Source organism: Mugil cephalus, chromosome 2, assembly GCF_022458985.1.
Source record: "Mugil cephalus isolate CIBA_MC_2020 chromosome 2, CIBA_Mcephalus_1.1, whole genome shotgun sequence".
Lineage (NCBI taxonomy): Eukaryota > Metazoa > Chordata > Actinopteri > Mugiliformes > Mugilidae > Mugil > Mugil cephalus.
This window is the reverse complement of record NC_061771.1, coordinates 23,716,550-23,734,678: the sequence shown is the minus strand read 5'-3', so window position 1 is coordinate 23,734,678 and position 18,129 is coordinate 23,716,550. Positions and strand designations below refer to the sequence as shown.

The following is an 18,129-nucleotide window of genomic DNA, read 5'->3' as shown; positions in this document are numbered from 1 at the left end:
GGTGTTACATGGGTGGGGTGTAGGTAGTGAGTGGTTGCGGGTTTCTGGGTGGGAGGTGCAGCATACATTTAAGGGTGAAAGTGTTAAAACGAGGTTGGAGGAAAATAAATTTGTCGAAGCGCTTCGATCCAAAACCCAATTAAATCTTTTTCGCTCGCCCCGAAAAAAAAAAAACAAAACAGCGAGGATAATAATAATATTTATTCGACATCTGCGTCATTCGCGGTGTATCGATTGCATCTGACCAATAAATGCTATAAAAAAAACTCTGCAGGAAATAATTAGCACGCCTCATGCACACACAACCAGCTGCACAACTTTACTTGCAGTATAAAGGTGTATCACAGTCACAATCTGACTTATCGCTAATGTTTATATCAGCCACAAATAAATTGTTGTATCTATGTGCGCTCGTGTGTGTGTGTGTGTGTATTACCCAGGTCTATGAGGATGGCGTGTTGCTGCGAGGTGAGCTGCTTCAGCAGCTCCTTGTACGGAGTGTGGTTGGAGGGGGGTCGGGAAGGGACCGTCTGTCTGAGCAGGTACTGTTCGGAGAGGAACTTCCAGATCTCGCCGCGATGCTGCCTCGGGACGCCTGTCAGAGATGACAGAGATGAAGGACCACAAGGGCGCGGTAGTACAAGGTAACCGCCGCGTGCTAACACGCTAACTGACAGGCGCGAAGCAAAATCTATTCCGACGACTGACGGTCCTGATTTACCAAAACTCTGCTAAATTTGCAGAAAAGATGACGATGAAAGAACTTTAAAAAAAACAAAAACAAAAAACAAAACCTCACATCGGCGGAGTAATTAGTTTCAGACAGGAAGTGGTTTGTTCGCCTAAAGACAGTGTTGTACAAAAGATTTACAGGTATTAACGTATGAAGATGCCAAGTACAACCACAGTCTCATCATTTTGTTTATCCTCCAACAGAGACTCAGGCAAAACAGTCAATGTCACTTTCATGGCTGTGAGTTTAACTATAACAATGACCAAACGAATAAAATTTAGTCAACCGTTAAAATTGACATGACTTGGCCTTTTACAGTTGGCTACACTATGATAATCAGCTTCCTGGAATCTTTATTTACATTTGGCGACTGCTCAAGAGCGATTCTTGTTTTTCCCTCTACTGTAATAATGTCTTTATTAAAAGGCTTCAGTTGTGCAGACATGTCGATTTTATTACTGTCTGGAGTCAAACTGGAAAGTTTCCCTCCATTTGTCAGTCTATGTGCTAAGCTAAGCTAAGCTAAGCTAAGCTAAGCTAAGCTAAGCTAAGCAGTTGCTCGATGGCTACAGTTAGCAAAATATTGAACAGGCAAACATGAGTGGTATAAGTCTCCTCACCAAGTTCTCTGCCAACAAGCCTATTTCCTAAAATCTCAAACTTGTTTTTTATCTATTCAGCTCAAGGCTAGTAGTAGAAGCTGTGGAGAAACTAGTTTAAGATACTTCTTTTTATTTTTGTTCAGAGCAATCTGGGCTAACTTTTCTGTTCTCTGTGAAAAACGTGCTGATACTAGAAAACGGACTGAAGAGAAAGCCCTCGTTTAGAGACTCAGAGCAGTAAAACTGTTGAAGGGGAATACGCACTGATTTTTACTGTGACTGCAAACATTGGAATAAAAACATTTTATTGCATTCGTGATCTTTCCGTTTGCTGTGTTTTGAAAGGGCTCCGAGCTGAGGCAGACGATAAGAAAGTAAAAAAATGACAAAACATATTTTCAGTTTTGGAGTTTTATACATTAAGCTTTGGTCAATATTTGCCAATACCTGCCGAAAGAACACACACATCCATGAAGAACTGATATACGTATGTGCGGAGCCAAATGTGTACCTTGCGCAACGGCAGCATGTATGGTCTCAGAGTCAAATTTGACCTTTGATCTTCCAGAAGTTCCCAGCATTTTCTCCCACACCAGAGTGACCTCCTTCAGACACGGTGTGATTTCCTCATAGTCCAACTTCAGACGCTTGTTCTGCAGATCGCTCTCTGAGGCTGCAGACATTAACACACAAAGAATATATGTCAGTAATGCAGCAAGTCCTGCACCCTGGTGTCTTTTGTTGCAGGCTGTGCAAAGCCGAGGAGCCGCCGCTGTCACAGGCCACCGTTCTGGAGGGTGACTTTAGCTCCCGCGTGTGCGCTGCTGCTGTCTTTCTAATTTCGGTTTGGTTTTTGCACTCAACACGAGCCTCTCGGTGCACTCGTGCACTTTCACAAATCGCTAGAACTCACTTTCACACGCTCTTTGTTGTGGCATGCCAGTGGTCCTACCAATAACCAGAGCATTTAAAGCTGATTAAAAACCGTCTTTGATAATTCGCAACCATCCTTTCAACTGGGAGTTCTGTGAGGCCGAGGGGAGTCGCTGCAGAGTGTCGTCGCTACGGGGCTGATCTGGACAAGGCACATGTCTAAGTAACATCCACACAAATGCCTTTTTTCTTTTACACGATGAAAGAATGTTGTGGCTGATCGGTGCACATTGCTGTTACCGTCACCTCTTTAATGCACAAGCTCTGCATTCGATGCACGACGGCCAAGAGGGATGGCCTCCTGTAAGACACTCCACAGCATCCAGCATAGCTGGAATGAACAAACTCGGGAACTTTATGCCATGTAGCATAGAAATTTTTATTATATCCAGTCATACAACTTTTTTTTTTTTTTCTTTTTTCCCAAAAGGCAGACATTTTGATTTGCCACTGCGGGGAAAGTACAGATTTAATACTGAAGGAACATTTATGGCTCAGGTCCACTAAGTGTTCCAGTAAAGCCACGACCAGCGTTCACAATAGCAGGACCTCCCACATGTGGAATGCAGCCGTCATTAAAACATCTGCGCTTTCAGTAACAAGTCAAAAAATGTCTGCCGCCAAAAACAGGTCTATTCAGAAATTCGACAGTTTGACACGTACGCGCATAATACCGAACGCTGAATTATCAATAATTGTCTAATGCAATGTGTGATTTATAATCGCAACACCGCCCCTGATGTGTGATTTGTTTTTTCTTTTTCTTTTTTTTTTTGCATGGGGTAAACCCTTCCCCTGGACTTTGCGATCGATAAAGGGCCCACGAAGCAAACAAACACAGAAACTGTGAATTCCGTTGCAACGTGTTGACACCAGCGATCAAAGAAGGTGAGGGCACACCCAGCAACCCTCATCTGTTCCTCTCTTTTTTGACAACACCCTTCCTCTCTCTCCCTCCCCTAATCTCTTAACCCACAACCCATCTCTTCCCCTCTCTCACATTTCTGACGACTCTTTTCTTCACCGTCAAATCGCGCGCTCGTCCATCAAAGGCGCTCGCTTTGGCGCGGCTTTCCCCTGTGGACGCCCCCACCCTTTTCCGCTCATGAGCGAGGTCCACCCAGCGGCCAGCTGCGACTTGGCCGCGTTCGGGGGACAGTGATATCACTACTACGGGAAAGGACGGACACAGCAGGTCACATCCCGGCACCTTCCAGGAAACAGGGTATGTTAGGTGTGTAGCGAACGGGGCGAAAATTAGCTTTGTCCCGACGACATTTGACGAAAAGCGAACTGGAGCGATTCGATTACACCTCAGACGTAATAAAATAATTACACTTATTCGAGGCTGTTTTGCACAAAACTAAACCAGATTCAGAGAATTTGAAGATTCCCGAATACTTTTTTTTTTTAAATGAAGCGCTGTAAAATTACAGCCTCGAGAATCAAAGGCAGAAGTAGCGGGAGTGACCTGGAAGCCGAAGCCTGAACAATAAAGGAAGAGAACTTGGACGGAGCAAATAGCCGACACACCCAGAGTAAGAATAGATGCTGTCGGCGGGGCAGTGGCTGCGCTCGTCTGTCTTATCACCCGTCTAGAGCGAGCAGAGTCTAGCCCGTCCGAGAGCGGCTCGCTGGCGGCGGCCCAGCCAGCCGCTCTCTCTTTCTCCTCGCCTCCCACTCTCCGCTTTCTCTCCCTTTCTCTGCTGCCGGAACACTCCACCCCTGATAACACACAACAGGATAGGATACCCCACCCTGAGGCCAAGAGACACACACACACTTATAGAAGTGTGCACACGCTCTCACAGTTGACCCATAAAGCTGGCGGCAGCAAGAGAGATAAAAAGATAGGATGGAGAAGGGGGGGGGGGTTGTTGAGCTCCACCCAGACGAATAACGAACATGAAGGTGGAGCGCACCCTGTGGGAGGAATAAAACATATATTCTGGAGAAAGAAAAGTTGAATAAAGTGCGACTGTGGCTGCACAGCCAATCGTCACGATTAGCGCGACAGACGACGCGTTGGGTGTTGGGCGTGACTTAACATCACAGGTAAGTTTGGGGTGTGTGTTTTGTGGAGCTAGGCGCGAGCCAACTAGGTCACCGACGAGGTGGTGATTTCGCCACGCCCTTTCGATATGCCCAGCGGCAAGCACACACAGATGCGCGGTGTGTATAATTTGCGGCGGCTCTACGATTTTGAAAGAAAGAAAAGCAGGTGTGAACTCGATAACCTAACCTCGCGGGGCGCGCGGCTGGCGGAGGCAAGGTGCCAGAGATGCCTGTAAAGACGGACTGGTTTGCCTCGCTGTTGAGAAACCAGATTATTCGTGTAATCCAGCGGCGTTAACAGACAGACCGGCGAATTCAATATAACCATGCGAGGGCCTGGCAGTGTATTGTGGTTAAATAATACGAGGTGCTTTTACATGAAGAGTCATCTTTCTATTTAGACTGTCAAGTTTTCACTTCACTTTTATAAGCCACTGCTGCATGCACAGTGGGAGGGGCGCTACAACGCCGTGCGCTGCAGTGTTTGTGTTAACGGTGACTGTAATAACACAGTATTGCTTACTTTCTTTTCTTCTCTTAAGAGCGCAAAAGAAAGAGTCCGTTCAGGCTCCCAGCGTTTCGATTCCCTCAATTCGCCCGGCTCACCTTGGAGTTTCTGGTTCTCTCTTTCCATCCTCTGCAGCAGGATCTGCTGCAGGATGGCCTTCCTCCACAGCTCCCTCAGCTCCTCCGAGCTCCTCTTCGTCCTCTCCTCCGGCACCGCTCGGATGGTCGAGTCCCCGCTCGCTCCGCCCACCACCAGGCCCATGCACGCATGGCCCCCTTCTAAACAGGGATCCCCCCGCTCTGAAAGACACGTTACAGCAGCTTATTAAAGTTTATCAGGTTGTTCACTGCAGCAAAGAAGCTAAATTACAACCAATAACAGTTACATTTTACAATTCAACATATTTACATATGTACTTGACTCAGTATTTTCAAGGGGTCAGTTAATCATCTACAGCACATGCACAGGTTTCTATTATTTTCTGCAGACTAACTGACCGATCGGTGTTTTAGAGTCAAACGCACAGATTTGCTGACATGGTTTACGACTCTTTCACTATAACAAATGTGAAAAAGGAAGGCTACGGTCAGTGTTAGTGCAGGGAGGCACTCGGTCGAATTTTCCATTTCCACCGGATTAACGCTTCACTGCGTTCATACGTGCCGACAAACTTAAATTCAGGGCAAACAACTTCAGGTCACCAACTGAAAAGCGGCTGCCTGACCTCCTTTCTCTTTCTATCAATCTCCCGGACACGCAAGTAAAATGAAAACAAATCGCTAAACATAGATACACTTGACACAGTTGGGTGCAACACACACACAGAGTTAAAAAAAAAAAAAAAAAAAATGTGTTTGTGTGACTCCACCCCAAAGTACAGGGTGGATCCCAAACCTCAAAATACCCAGTGTTGTTTAGAGGAAGGACATACCAACTATCCAGATAGCACTTGCGTCTCTTTCAGTTCGTAGGAACATCATCATCAGCGAGTTTGATCCCGCGCCCAAACACGCACACACAAACACACGCACATACCTGAACGCGTCTCAGGTATTTAAATGATGTTTGTCTTTCCAAAGACTTTTCTGGGGAAAATCTGAAATATTTACGTAACCTATTAGTAAAACACAGACAAACCCAGTTATTGTACTGCAAAGCGTACGCACACAATGACAACTGTGTTCTTTGTATAAGATGACACTGACAATTACATTCTACTATATATATATATATGTTCACCAGTTGTCCTTTGTCCAAAAGTTTCCCAGCTCGTCTCCTGTCACTGGTATTAATGCTATGCCTGATCAGTGTGCACACACAATGACGACAGTGTTCATTGTGCCAGATGACACTGACAGTGATGTGCTGCCATATATATATATATATATATATGTATATATGTATATATATATCTATATATATATATATATCTATATATATATATATATATATATATATCTATATATATATATATATGGGTCACAGACGGTTTACAAGACATGCTGAAACCAGCAGAGTCCATGTACAAACTGAGGGCCCATCAGCTGCAAGAGAAGCGAAGACAAACCAGACTCATATGCGACACAGACGCACTCACAGACAAGGGCATTAAGGCCTCTTAAGAGAGTATTTGTTAGACAAACAGAGGCTGCTGCACTGTTTAAACAGAGCGCCGCTCGGGAGTCGGCTTTTTAGGTGTAAAAAATGCAAACGCAGATGTGAGCATGCACACGAAGGAGGCTCTCCATTGACAAAATAAATATCTTAGCCCCTTACCCTAACGTGACCTTAACGCAAACACGAGCCATCACACACACACTCACACACACACACCCTCGCTCAAAGTGGCGTGATCCACTCCCTCAGGAAGCGACTTGGACAGAACCAGGCTGCAGCGCGCGCGCACACACACACACACACACACACACACACAAATAACATAACATGCAAAGTGGGTCAACAAGGCTGGCGCTTTACTCTGGCGCTCTTTCTGTGTAGACTGTCAACATGACCTTGAGACACCGCCACCCCCTGCCACACACACACACACACACACACACACACACACACACACACACACACACACACACACATACACACTCACACACGACACACCCATGACCTCATATATTTAAGCACATATAAATACACGCCCAGCTCAACCCAACTTAGCGCCGCTTTCAGAAAGCGCACTTTTTCCTACACTTGATGGAAGGACAGATTCTTTTTTTTTTTTTTGGCCCATTTTAATTGAAAGGGACACTTAATGCACAAAGGCAGGCCTGAACCGCACTAATCCCCTATAAAATGCACATTCAGTGGGAAAGCTAATAAAAGAGCGAAAGAACACACAGGGGCGTGTCCACAAGTGAGCAGAAAAATGGGAACGCAATAAGCCGCGAGATTATATTACTCTTGCGAGAACACCTTTGTAGAAGTCATATGGGTATGACTGTGACTGTATGGGAATTTATCTAGTGTGAAAATGTCTGTAGGTGTAAGGTGCTGTTACCTTTTGGTAACGTGGCAAAAGTGACACTGCGGTGAAGTTCACGGCTTTCTACGCACAGTGACTCAAACGACACGTATCTTATATTGTAAGACTCCCACTGACCTTTTGGCCTAATTTGTCGTATTATCTGAACATAGGTTGGATGAAAATTAAGAATAGGTGGCAGACTGTGGTTTCAAACAGCACTGGCCCGGTGTGACTGCGTCTTCAGAAGCCATGTCTATTTTTGGCGCGGCTTGTGTCACTGCAGGTGGATCCACCGCTCCATGACAAAATGTGACATTGTTTACTTTTCGGAGCAGCTGACACGTTACGTGAGATTCACCAGAAATGCACCGCGGCCGCAACTGATGTTTTATCCTAAATATTCTTTGGCGCTTTACGCCGTCGCACCATATAATTTCCAGCCTATTTGCAGGGACGCATCGAGGCCTCAAAATGCTACTTCAGTGACGAACGCTGCACATAACTGTAAAATACCGGCCGCATCTCTCACGGAAACACTCTAAACGGGATGCCTCTGCGGCGGTGTTGCCATCGTGGGCTTCGTGAATTTATTCCAGGCCTCTTTAAAGTCTTTAAAGTGTGCATCCTACCTAAGACTCTACATCTAAAGGCTTCAACATTAATATCACTGATAATAAATAAAGAGCTGACAAGATATTCTTTTTCCTTTTCTTGAAATATATAATTAGAAATGTAATATGTTTAGGGTTTCGGGACGTTGCTGGAACCGAACTGAAGAATGTAATGCTGAGAAAAAAAAAAAAAAAAAAGAAGTGAACTTATAGAACGTACAGGCACTGTGTATCAACATGTTTTTGTGTGAGCATACGTGGCTCACACGTTTCCTGCAGGGAGCTCGAAGGCGTTGCAGTGTGACCAACCCATCTCAACTGTCAACACTTATACTGTCTTATGCACACACGGTACATATAATTATGAGAACACAGGATACAAGCGGACATGCAAGCACAAGCAAGGTTCCCATCTTTGCATGGGCTTCCATACACGCAGCGCTGCGTCAACATATATCGGGAAAGGGCAAGTGATATCTGAGGTGAAAGTAATACGCATCGCGCTTTTTTTTTCTTCTCGTAACACGTTTGATAGGCATGTCAGGCTGTCGCCAGGCCGCTTCACTTTTTAATATGCTCGAGACATTAAACAAGTTGGGCTCATACTTTTATACAAAGATATAAATAGACTGTGAGCTCCTAATTTATTTAGAATAGCACTGACTTTCCTAAACATGTATTACATTTATATAATTTCTGGACAAGACACTCCAGATTTGTAAATAAATATATAAACTGTTCAGTTCTCCTTTTTCCACATGGTGTTGACACAAGACATGATTATCAGGGAATGAAATGGTCCCATGAGCCACTGCGAGGAAAGAAACCTGCCAGGATGAATGTCATAACCAGTTCGAGTTCTTACTAGAGAGAGAAAGAGGTGTAATAAAGACAACTATTCTCACTTCCCTCCTCTCTTCCAAACATCATACTTAATGAAAGAGAGACACGGGGTGGAAGGTTCTGTCATTACACCCAAAGTCTACATGTGCACACGTGGTTTCTGTTTTCAATGTGGCCACAAATAAATATATAAAAAAAAATGCATTGTGTTCTTCAGCGTCCTGGATATCTGTTTCTTTGTTTCTTATTTAGATAAAACTGTAAAGTTCCTTTAGTTTCTCCATATTTTTACACAATTACATGTGTTTTTTTTTTCTTTTTACATGAAGAGTGCATTCACAATACTAAAGTATATGTGTTTTACTACGGAGGCTGGAAATTGTGTTTAAAGGAACCACATTGGAGTGATATGAATCTTCTTGAGGTCAATGATGATACTTTGACTAATTAAAAAGTTAATCATGGAGTTCCACACGGTTCAGTGCTAGGACCATTACTTTTTTATGTTACATGTGTTTCTCTTAAGTTGAGTTCAAAGTGTTTTTTTCTTGCTTGGTTTGTTACTGAGGTTTATATACACTGATCAGGCATAACATTATGACCACCTTTCTAATACTGTGTAGGTCTCCCTTGTGTGTCCAAGTTGTGAATCATCAGAGCATGGACATGGGCCTTCTGAGGGTGTCCTGTGGTGTCTGGTAACAGGATGTTGTTAGTGGGGGGGGGCCTTAAGGTCTAATGGGCTGAGGGGAGGGGCCTCTGTGGATCAGGCATTGTCACAAGGTGGTCAGCGTTATTTACTTTACCTGTCGGTGGTTGTAATGTTATGGCAGATTCTTGGCATTCACAATTTGAATGCCAAGAATTTTATGACACTTGAATGAAGCACGATACATAACGGCCTACGAGTGTCGATACCTTTTTATTTCTTACTACATTTTATTAGAATATCCTGTGCTGCTAATAAAAATTTCACTCCATTCATTTGTATTCACTAACAATGAGTGTGATACAGTGGCCATGTACCGATTTAAACAGGATCAGCGTACGTGTGTCTATTCTTACCGTTGGCGTCCGTGCCTTTTTGAGGCGTAGCGACCCGTAGGAAGATCTGCTGCCTCCATGAGTGGCGGTGGCTGCGTAGAGGACTTTCCCCTACGCAAGATGCTGAATTTGGCGCAGAGAGAGCTGCTACGTCACTGAGAGCACACACAGGAGCAGATCAAAGTCAAATGACTTGATAAAAACGTGGAGTACATATCATTATCCACCGCACACACCAACGTCATACTGCACACACTGATGGGTGTACCTCTTTTTCAGGTCGGGACAATCGTTCTCTTGAACAGGGGCCAGAAATTGAAATTTCAGAAAATTAGGGACAGAGGAGGAGGAGTGGAGACGGGCACGGAGACCACCGAGAGGACTGACATAGGGGTGATAAAAAAAAAAAAGGAGATGGAAAAAAGGAAATGAGAAAAGAAACATGAAACCCGATTCAGGCAGAGGCATGCGTTCAGGGCATCACCCTCATCTCGTTCAACCTTCAGAACGACCGAATCACCTTTCACACAGGAAACGGATGAGTGATAAGCTTAGCACGTCTCTGCCTGAACGGGTGCTTTTACAGTAATGTGGAAATATGCGGCAAGTAATTACGAAAAAAAAAACCATATTAGATCACGTAAAGATGGAGCGAAGATAGAGAGCATGGTATGAACTGAAAAGCGGGTTCTCACCTTCTCTTACTGAGCCGGGCTCCAGCAGAAGGTGAGGAAGGATGGCGGAGGAGGAGAGGAGAGTTGGATGAAGGGTAGGGAGGAACAGGAGGAAGGGCAGAGTCGGAGGGGGCATTTCTGAGAATCAGTGCGAGTGCGGAGACCGTGAGAGAAACAAGAAAAGAGAGTCAAAGATACTGAGCAATGCATGGGGAAGAAAAGAGCGAATAGATAAACGAGGTGGTAGAGTAGGCGTCTCATGGAGCGTATTTCTCCTTGGTTATCAAGTTGTTTTTTTGTTAGTATCAGTGTATTACACAGACTTTAACAAAGGGAAGACAGTGCAGCAGGTTCAGGTTGAGGAAAGATGGAGCTAATGCCCAAGGGCGAGGCGGATTCTTCTCTGACAACCACTTAGTGCAGTATGCTAGCTGCACAAGCAGAAGTAGCTCTCAAAAAAATACTCTCGATTTCCCCGCTCGCCTTTGACACTGTTACATGTATTACAGAGAAAAGTAACACATGTCACGCTCTAATAAACATGTTTGGCAACCCAGGAGGCTGACGTCACGGGCTAATTCCTGGTTGTTGTTGTTGCCTCAGGTCTGCAAGTATACTGCGTTACACATCGCTGACAGAAGACAAAGAGTCAGACGACTGCAACACACACTGAAAACAGCAAGTCATCTTCATCTTTCTGTTGCTGTTAAAATAGATCAGATTGAACAGATCAACACGTTGTGTTTTTGTCCAAACTGGCTTTGCAACTACCTCCATGAGTTGTGCGTCTCCGACTTCAGTCGTAAATGACTTTCCCAGCCGGGGATTAAAATATTTACAACGTCTCAAGAACAAGAGATTTAAAAATATCCTTCGTAAACGAGATAAAAGTTTTGCGTACCTGCTCCTAACACTGAATAAGTGGCCTTATCGTCACTGTCCACTGTATCAAACGAGCAACAATCTATTGTTTCCTGTTTTGAGTCGGCACCCAAACAAAAAAACATATAGAAAAGCAAACACACACACACTCACTTGCTCTGGTGTGGCGTCTCTGTGCTGACGGAGTAGTGTCGTACGAGCTTGGGCTTGGTGGCTGCTGTCGGCTCCTTCGGTGAGTGAATTAGCACGTGCACCGGGGAGCAGTCGAGATCGGAGGAAGGAGTCGGGGGGTGGCTGAAGGTGCTGGCCCGTCTCCTGAAGCCCTGCGGCCGGGCGTCGCCGGGCAACGAGGAGGAGGAGAGCGACAGGGGAAGAGAGCTATCGAGGTCCTTCAGGTCTCCTGTGGAGTTGTGGCACCTGGAGATAAGGTGGGGAACGACCGTGAGAGGAACGACATGCCAGACTTCACGCATCAGCTGGACTTGACTAAAGGTGCATTCATGCTCCTGCGTCGGATACAATCAAGCTTCTCTGTGCGCTTCAAGCAATGGTGCTTGGAACTGAGCAGCATGTGTTGGAATAAGAGCCAATAAATGCTACACTGAGTAGTTAGAAGTTAGAAGTAACAGAAAAAAAGGAAGAGCTGCAATAATCTAGTACTGTATAAGGATGTAAAGATGCATCATGAGACTGTTAAAAATAGGTACAAATGTGTGACAATTCTGGTCAGCTGAGATGAAAAATGAATCGTAATGCCCTTTTTGAACAGCAGAGGGCGTAGTCTAGTTTTGACTTCGTACCTCACTGTCAGGTATTCACACAGGACCACATATGCTGATCTTCCTTAAAGAAAAACATGTAAATCCCAAACTAGGAACACATGCAAGCCTTAGTTTGTTTATCTGAAGAGATTTTGTGTATTTGTATTATTCATTTAGTTAATTTGATGTGTTTTAAAGATCTAGTTTTTTATTTATTTTTTGTTGTTAAGATAAAATGTAATTTCAGTTGCACTTTTAAGAAGGGGACAAATGTGTTGCATTGCACAGTTTACGCTACGTCAGAGAAATAAAAAGGGATTCTCTTTGATATATTTGAGGCGGAAGCATAAAACTAGGAAGTGTGTAAAGCAATAAATCCCTACAAGTGGTGTTTCTATCAGATTGAGTCTGACCTGGTCTATGGCTACGAAAAAAAAAATCATAAACTGCAACCACCAACCACAACTGCTCTGACCCGATGTATGAAGTCAGTGCGCGGGCGTGTAGGTGTAGGTGTAGGTGTAGGTGTAGGTGCTTACCTGAGTGGGCTGGTGGGTCGTAGATGAGAGGAGCTGGACAAGGGGTCGTCTAGACAGGCCTGGTCCTGGCTGCTGTTGACAGTACAGACAGAGGAGCCGCTTTCACTTCCCTCGCTGTTGTCCCTCTGAGCTCTGGCCTTGCTGCTTCCCTGCCAAGAGCACGTTTGCCAAGATTATTCACTTGGGTTATTAAAAGAAAAAAAAATGGACGTGCACATGCCACAACAATTATACAACAATTATATTATATATAATTCTTCCATTGTTTTATTAATTTTTTAATTTCATTTATTTGTTTATTATTTTTTTCCTTTTCTTTCATCTATCTATCTATCTATCTATCTATCTATCTATCTATCTATCTATCTATCTATCCATCCATCCATCCATCTATCCATCTATCCATCTATCTATCCATCTATCTATCTATCTATCTATTCATGTCTCAGGCCGATCTGTCTCCATTACTTCAACACTTATCTGTTAACAACCACATCTGATCATAACAACAAGAAGAACTATGTACTGTAATGTATATTGTAGCTTGTATATTTTATGTGTATTGCATTATCTGTCCTAGGAACCATGCTGATTAATATCTGGCAGGGGGACACCAATGTAAATCAGCCCTTGGCTGCAATTAGGAACATCTACATTTCCTTTCTCTCTTTTTTTTCTTTTTTCTTGAAATGAATGTTCATCGACGAACACTGTCCCTGCTTAAATAAATAAACTGAAATTGAATTAACATTTTTAGTGTCTGTTCATTGCAATGATTGGCACATCTTTTCATGCTCGTGAACAGTGTGTATATATATACAGGTGTGTACTCGAGCATAACTGCACATAAAGTGTTACCTTCCAGATGCCCTCCAGGGACTCGGTGAGCGAGCGCTTGGCTCGGCTCTTGAACTGCTCGAGTCGCTGTCGACTGCTGCTCTGCTGCTGAGCCTCCAGAGGTGCCGGAGCCGCATCCTCACACGCCTACATACACACACACACACACACACACACACACACACACACATACATAAACAGGAATAAGTGGTTTTCTGAGCTGACTTTTCTGAGCGAAGTAACCTGTTTAAGAAGTGAGAGTTTGTGAGTAAGAGTGTGCTCCTGGTGTACAGTACTGCGTGGGTATATGTACGGGGTCTGGAAACGAACCCGTTTGCTGTCTCCAGGTAGTGTGTGCTGATGGCTCTTCTGTCTCTCTTCATACAGGCTCCTTAAAGAGGCCATCACCAGCTCATTCTCCTCCTGATCGCTCTTTGGACGAGCCCGCTGAAAACACAAATACAAAATATAAATATAAATATAATATTAAAAAAAAGAATATAGCAAATATCTAGTTGTCATCACTAAAAATGTAACTTGAAACATTGTGCCCTGAAAATAAGTATATGTCTGTCTAAGTTACTGGATACATTAGTGCTATTATGTGCAAACTGCTAAGTTGTAGTTCAGCTTCACCACCAGCAGGTGTCAGCTGAGTCATAGAGAAATATGCAACTTCACTCCCTTTGCATTCTGTTACTACTGTAACATGTCAACTCTTACTGAACATCACTACATCCAAAGTCTAAAAGGATCAATTCCAAGAATAAATTAAGTAGAAGTGCTTGATTTAAACAAATCCACCGGTGTTTCGTGAAAAATACATAAACGCTAAACAAGGTGAAGTGAGATCGAGGGACAGAAAGGAGATATCGAGACAACAGAAACATTTAGGTCACGTGTACAGAGGAATGAGAGCATCACTGTGATGTGCCACATGTAACAATCATGTGATTGAGTCAAGATAAACTCTGATAAAACTGTTGACCGACTGGTTTGTTTTCTTAAGAATTTGCAGCCTGCTCTGCGGGTTGGCAGATGGAGCAGATACATTACCACGGTGTTCTCAAAGACAGAAGCTTGCTCCTGGTTGTCCAACGTAGCCAGGTGTTTCTGAAGCTCCAGTTTGGTTTTAGATGGGTGCAGACCTGAGAACGAACCAAGAACACTGTTGTTTATCAGGTCCTAAGGCCCGAGTCTCTTGGTCATGTGACTTAGCAGATAAACATAGGATTCAGTCTGTTTAATTTGTTGACGAAAGGCAAAATTAAAAGACTTGTTGTGAATGTGTAAAGATGATAATTAAAATCATTATATGTGTCTGCCAGCGACTCAAGTCGTATATAGACTGTACGAATGAAGAAAAACTGAATAAAAGTAAGAACATTCTGATGGCACACTAAATTGAACCATCAAATGTAATCACATCATAAATGAATCCCCTATTTTAATAATCACTGCACAACTCAATAACATGTTTTGACCAATAAAATTCTAACTAAGACTTCATTCTTGAGTCATCTCTGAGATATCATTCATTAGCATTGGATGTTTACGTAGACAGACGAACACACAGACAACCTGAAAACACAGTAACTTCAGCCACTGCTGAGGTACGAAGAAGTTCATCCCCAGTTTGACCTCAGACTTAGGGCTTATTTAAGGTACTGTGGGACTAGACGCCTACTTCCTGCTTCATTTCACTCTGCGTTCTCCATCTTTATTGATCCAAAACAATCAATTCAGAAAATGGGGAGACGGAGAAGCAGCTGGAAATAATAAAGCAGAAACACGCGACTACCAAGTGCTCCAATCACAGCTCTTGCGGTGGCCGCGGCACATTACATTTGTGGAGAGTTAGGGTCTGAGGAAGCTCATCAGTGTCCACACAGAAGCTTAAACCGCATACTGGGCCTTTCTAGTTTGTGTTTTTGGTTAAAGTCTGTTCCTGGCCATTTACAAACTTGTATATTGTCCATTTACGGAACACATTTGATAAGGAAGTCAAACACTGCCGCGGCATTAAAACCGTTCACTTGAACGTGATAAATGTACAAGGCCTGAACAAAAAGATCAAAACATTTATTCACAAGAGTAAACATCTGAACGTAGCTGTGTAAATGTCACCTGTGGACGAGGTTTAGAGACGTGCTCTACTGCTCGTAAACGCAGACTGCAGTGTAAACCAACGCAATATCTTTGACAGCTCTTCAAATCTGTGCCGTCTGACGTTTCAAGGCCAGTTTCCTACCTTCTATCCGCTCGCAGAGCCGGTGGAGCTGCTGCATGGGGCAGCTGTCACACTGCTGGCTCTGGGTTTTCGCGTTCTGCTGCAGGGCAGCGACAGAGAACGCCTGCTTCAGGGTCAGCATGATCTCATCCACCTAGGAGAGGAAGACAAATACGTCACCGTATTATCTGTTAACTGGAGTTAACATCATGTGGATCTGCTCCTATCAAACAACTAATAACACTAATACAGTCTAGTCTATATTCTATAAAGTTTAGGAAGTATTTTGTTGCAAAAGACAAAGTGCTGCCAGATATTCAAACAAGTTTCTACAAGTTTGGAAGGAAATATTTACAAAAAGGGAAACATGGCATAAAAAAACAAACTTGCATGACACAAAACAGATAGAAATGCCTCAATGAACAGGAACAAACATTATGGTAATGATGAGGAATACGGATATTTTGGTTTGTCCGCATTTCAATAGTGAAAGATTTGGATTTACTTGCGTTTAACAGGCCTCATTTAAAAAAAAAAAAAAAAAATCAGGAAGTTTACAATAGAGACCTTTTATCAAACCAAGTCTTTTTTTTTTTTTAGACCATGACTCAGCGGAGCACAGATGCACTGAGTCACAGATCCTATGATCTGGAGCTGCATTTAACCAACAGAAAACAACAGCAATTAAGAAACGTCAGCCTCACGCCTCGTGGGAACCGAAATCTGAATCCGAGTCAAAGTTGTGAGATGTAAAATTAAACCGTGTTGTCAGATCAAACAGGAACACTGAGTGGGGAGCTCTGATATGCAAATATGGGGAAATTAGTTACTGGAAACAGACGGTGTTCAGCTGCGAACTGTGTCCGCACCAACGGCTTCAGCAAAGCCGCTTAGAAGCAAATACAAAATACACTGAAAACGTGTGAATGATATTCACCAATAATCTAAAAGCAAGTACTATTTTAAGCCATCTCACCAGTGATTCATCAGTACACTGGAAGATATAGCACACAAAGTGCCAGTTTCCCCCTTCAACCGTTTCCCTGCAGATGAAGCCGAAGTGATCCACATGGTGAATACCCTGGAAAGAACCAAAGAAAAGTTTTCCATCGCTCACAAACACAAACTTTTGTAGACGCTTTTGTATAAAAACAAGCCCGTCTTACCTGTGAGCAGAAGGAGATTTCTCTGAAACTCTTCTCTATGGCAACTTTCTTAGTGTCTGGACTAACCAGGAAGATCTGAGACCTGCCCACCTAAAAGAAAAAACCAAACCACGAAGAAAAGACAGTTACACCGGTGTGTGTGTGGTGAGAGCTGCAGCTGGGCCTGTATTACAGCATCAGCTCATATACTGTATCAATCTGTGTACACATTTTTGTAAAACAGTCTGGATTAAACCTCATCTGGTACAGTTACTATACCGTACCAACGTTATCTGCATGGAAAGAATGGGTGTAAATATGTGTTACTGAGGCTCATTTGGCTCAGAAAAATATTTCAGTGAACATTTTGTCTTGAACAACATTGCACCTTAGCCCAGACTCCCCGGAAAGACGCAGACGTTGCAGCCAAATACACAAATCCCACCGCGACATCACATGCAACATGCAGTTATGACGCCGTCTGTTCCGACTCCACTTGAAGAGTTAACCAGAAAAATTTGGTCGTGTGATTTTGTGGTGACTTCCGACCAAAGAAGAAAAAAAAAAAAAAGAAAACAGAACCACGGCTACAGAGCAGAGCAACGTACGCAACTTTATCTGCAGCTGTCAAAACACGCTTACGGCTGCTTACTCAACCCTAGGTCGTGTATACATACATTTATCAACTGATGTGAAGGCTAGTTCACTTACATCAACACTGCGGCATCTCTGACATCTGACTGGAAATGAAAAACGCATTTTAAATCGATTGTTAGAACTCATCAGTAAGTGTCTAAAGCTCATTTCAGATCTTGCATTAACATCCGTAATGTGCAACACAATAGCGAGATACCAGCTCAAAATACAAGTGTGAACAACACCCGGGACATGCTGAGGACACCTGCGAGTGATCTGATCGCAACTGCATTTGTTTTGTAGCGTGAACACAATATTGTGCTGTAGTTACGTTAAAGATCACTTTCTTAGCACGAGTGACGGAAGGAAAGTTTAGCCTCATTCATGCATTTCACTAAAAAAAAACTAATAAGATGATTTAATATATCATGTCCTTGTTGCTGTCAAAAAATAAACTATCGTCATTGCGTCATTAAAAACATGCTGGCATTATTCCTGTGATTATGTTGATGCATGCGGACCGTCATGTGGTTAAGTAAAGTATTTCCTCCTTTCCTAAACGCATCATAACTTAACCTTGGCTTTCAATGACTGAGTGAGAGACGTTTGTGTGTTTC

General features: G+C 43.4%; 1 protein-coding gene across 5 annotated transcripts in view; it reads right to left on the bottom strand.

The window, feature by feature from the left end:
* The window catches only part of tbc1d1 (TBC1 (tre-2/USP6, BUB2, cdc16) domain family, member 1), a 48,680-nt gene that overhangs the window by 11,712 nt on the left and 18,839 nt on the right, over positions 1–18,129 (bottom strand). For 4 of the 5 annotated variants that reach the window (XM_047578844.1, XM_047578845.1, XM_047578847.1 and 1 more), the window contains 14 exons: positions 16,898–16,987; positions 16,708–16,812; positions 15,753–15,885; positions 14,558–14,649; positions 13,832–13,948; positions 13,523–13,648; positions 12,665–12,813; positions 11,518–11,781; positions 10,504–10,620; positions 10,077–10,190; positions 9,830–9,963; positions 4,930–5,130; positions 1,847–2,008; positions 437–595 (listed from right to left, as the gene is read on the bottom strand). In XM_047578844.1, the coding sequence (XP_047434800.1) occupies positions 437–595; positions 1,847–2,008; positions 4,930–5,130; positions 9,830–9,963; positions 10,077–10,190; positions 10,504–10,620; positions 11,518–11,781; positions 12,665–12,813; positions 13,523–13,648; positions 13,832–13,948; positions 14,558–14,649; positions 15,753–15,885; positions 16,708–16,812; positions 16,898–16,987 (1,963 nt within the window). The remainder of the gene's footprint in view (positions 1–436; positions 596–1,846; positions 2,009–4,929; positions 5,131–9,829; positions 9,964–10,076; positions 10,191–10,503; positions 10,621–11,517; positions 11,782–12,664; positions 12,814–13,522; positions 13,649–13,831; positions 13,949–14,557; positions 14,650–15,752; positions 15,886–16,707; positions 16,813–16,897; positions 16,988–18,129) is intronic. The other variant, XM_047578846.1, reaches the window with a different exon arrangement.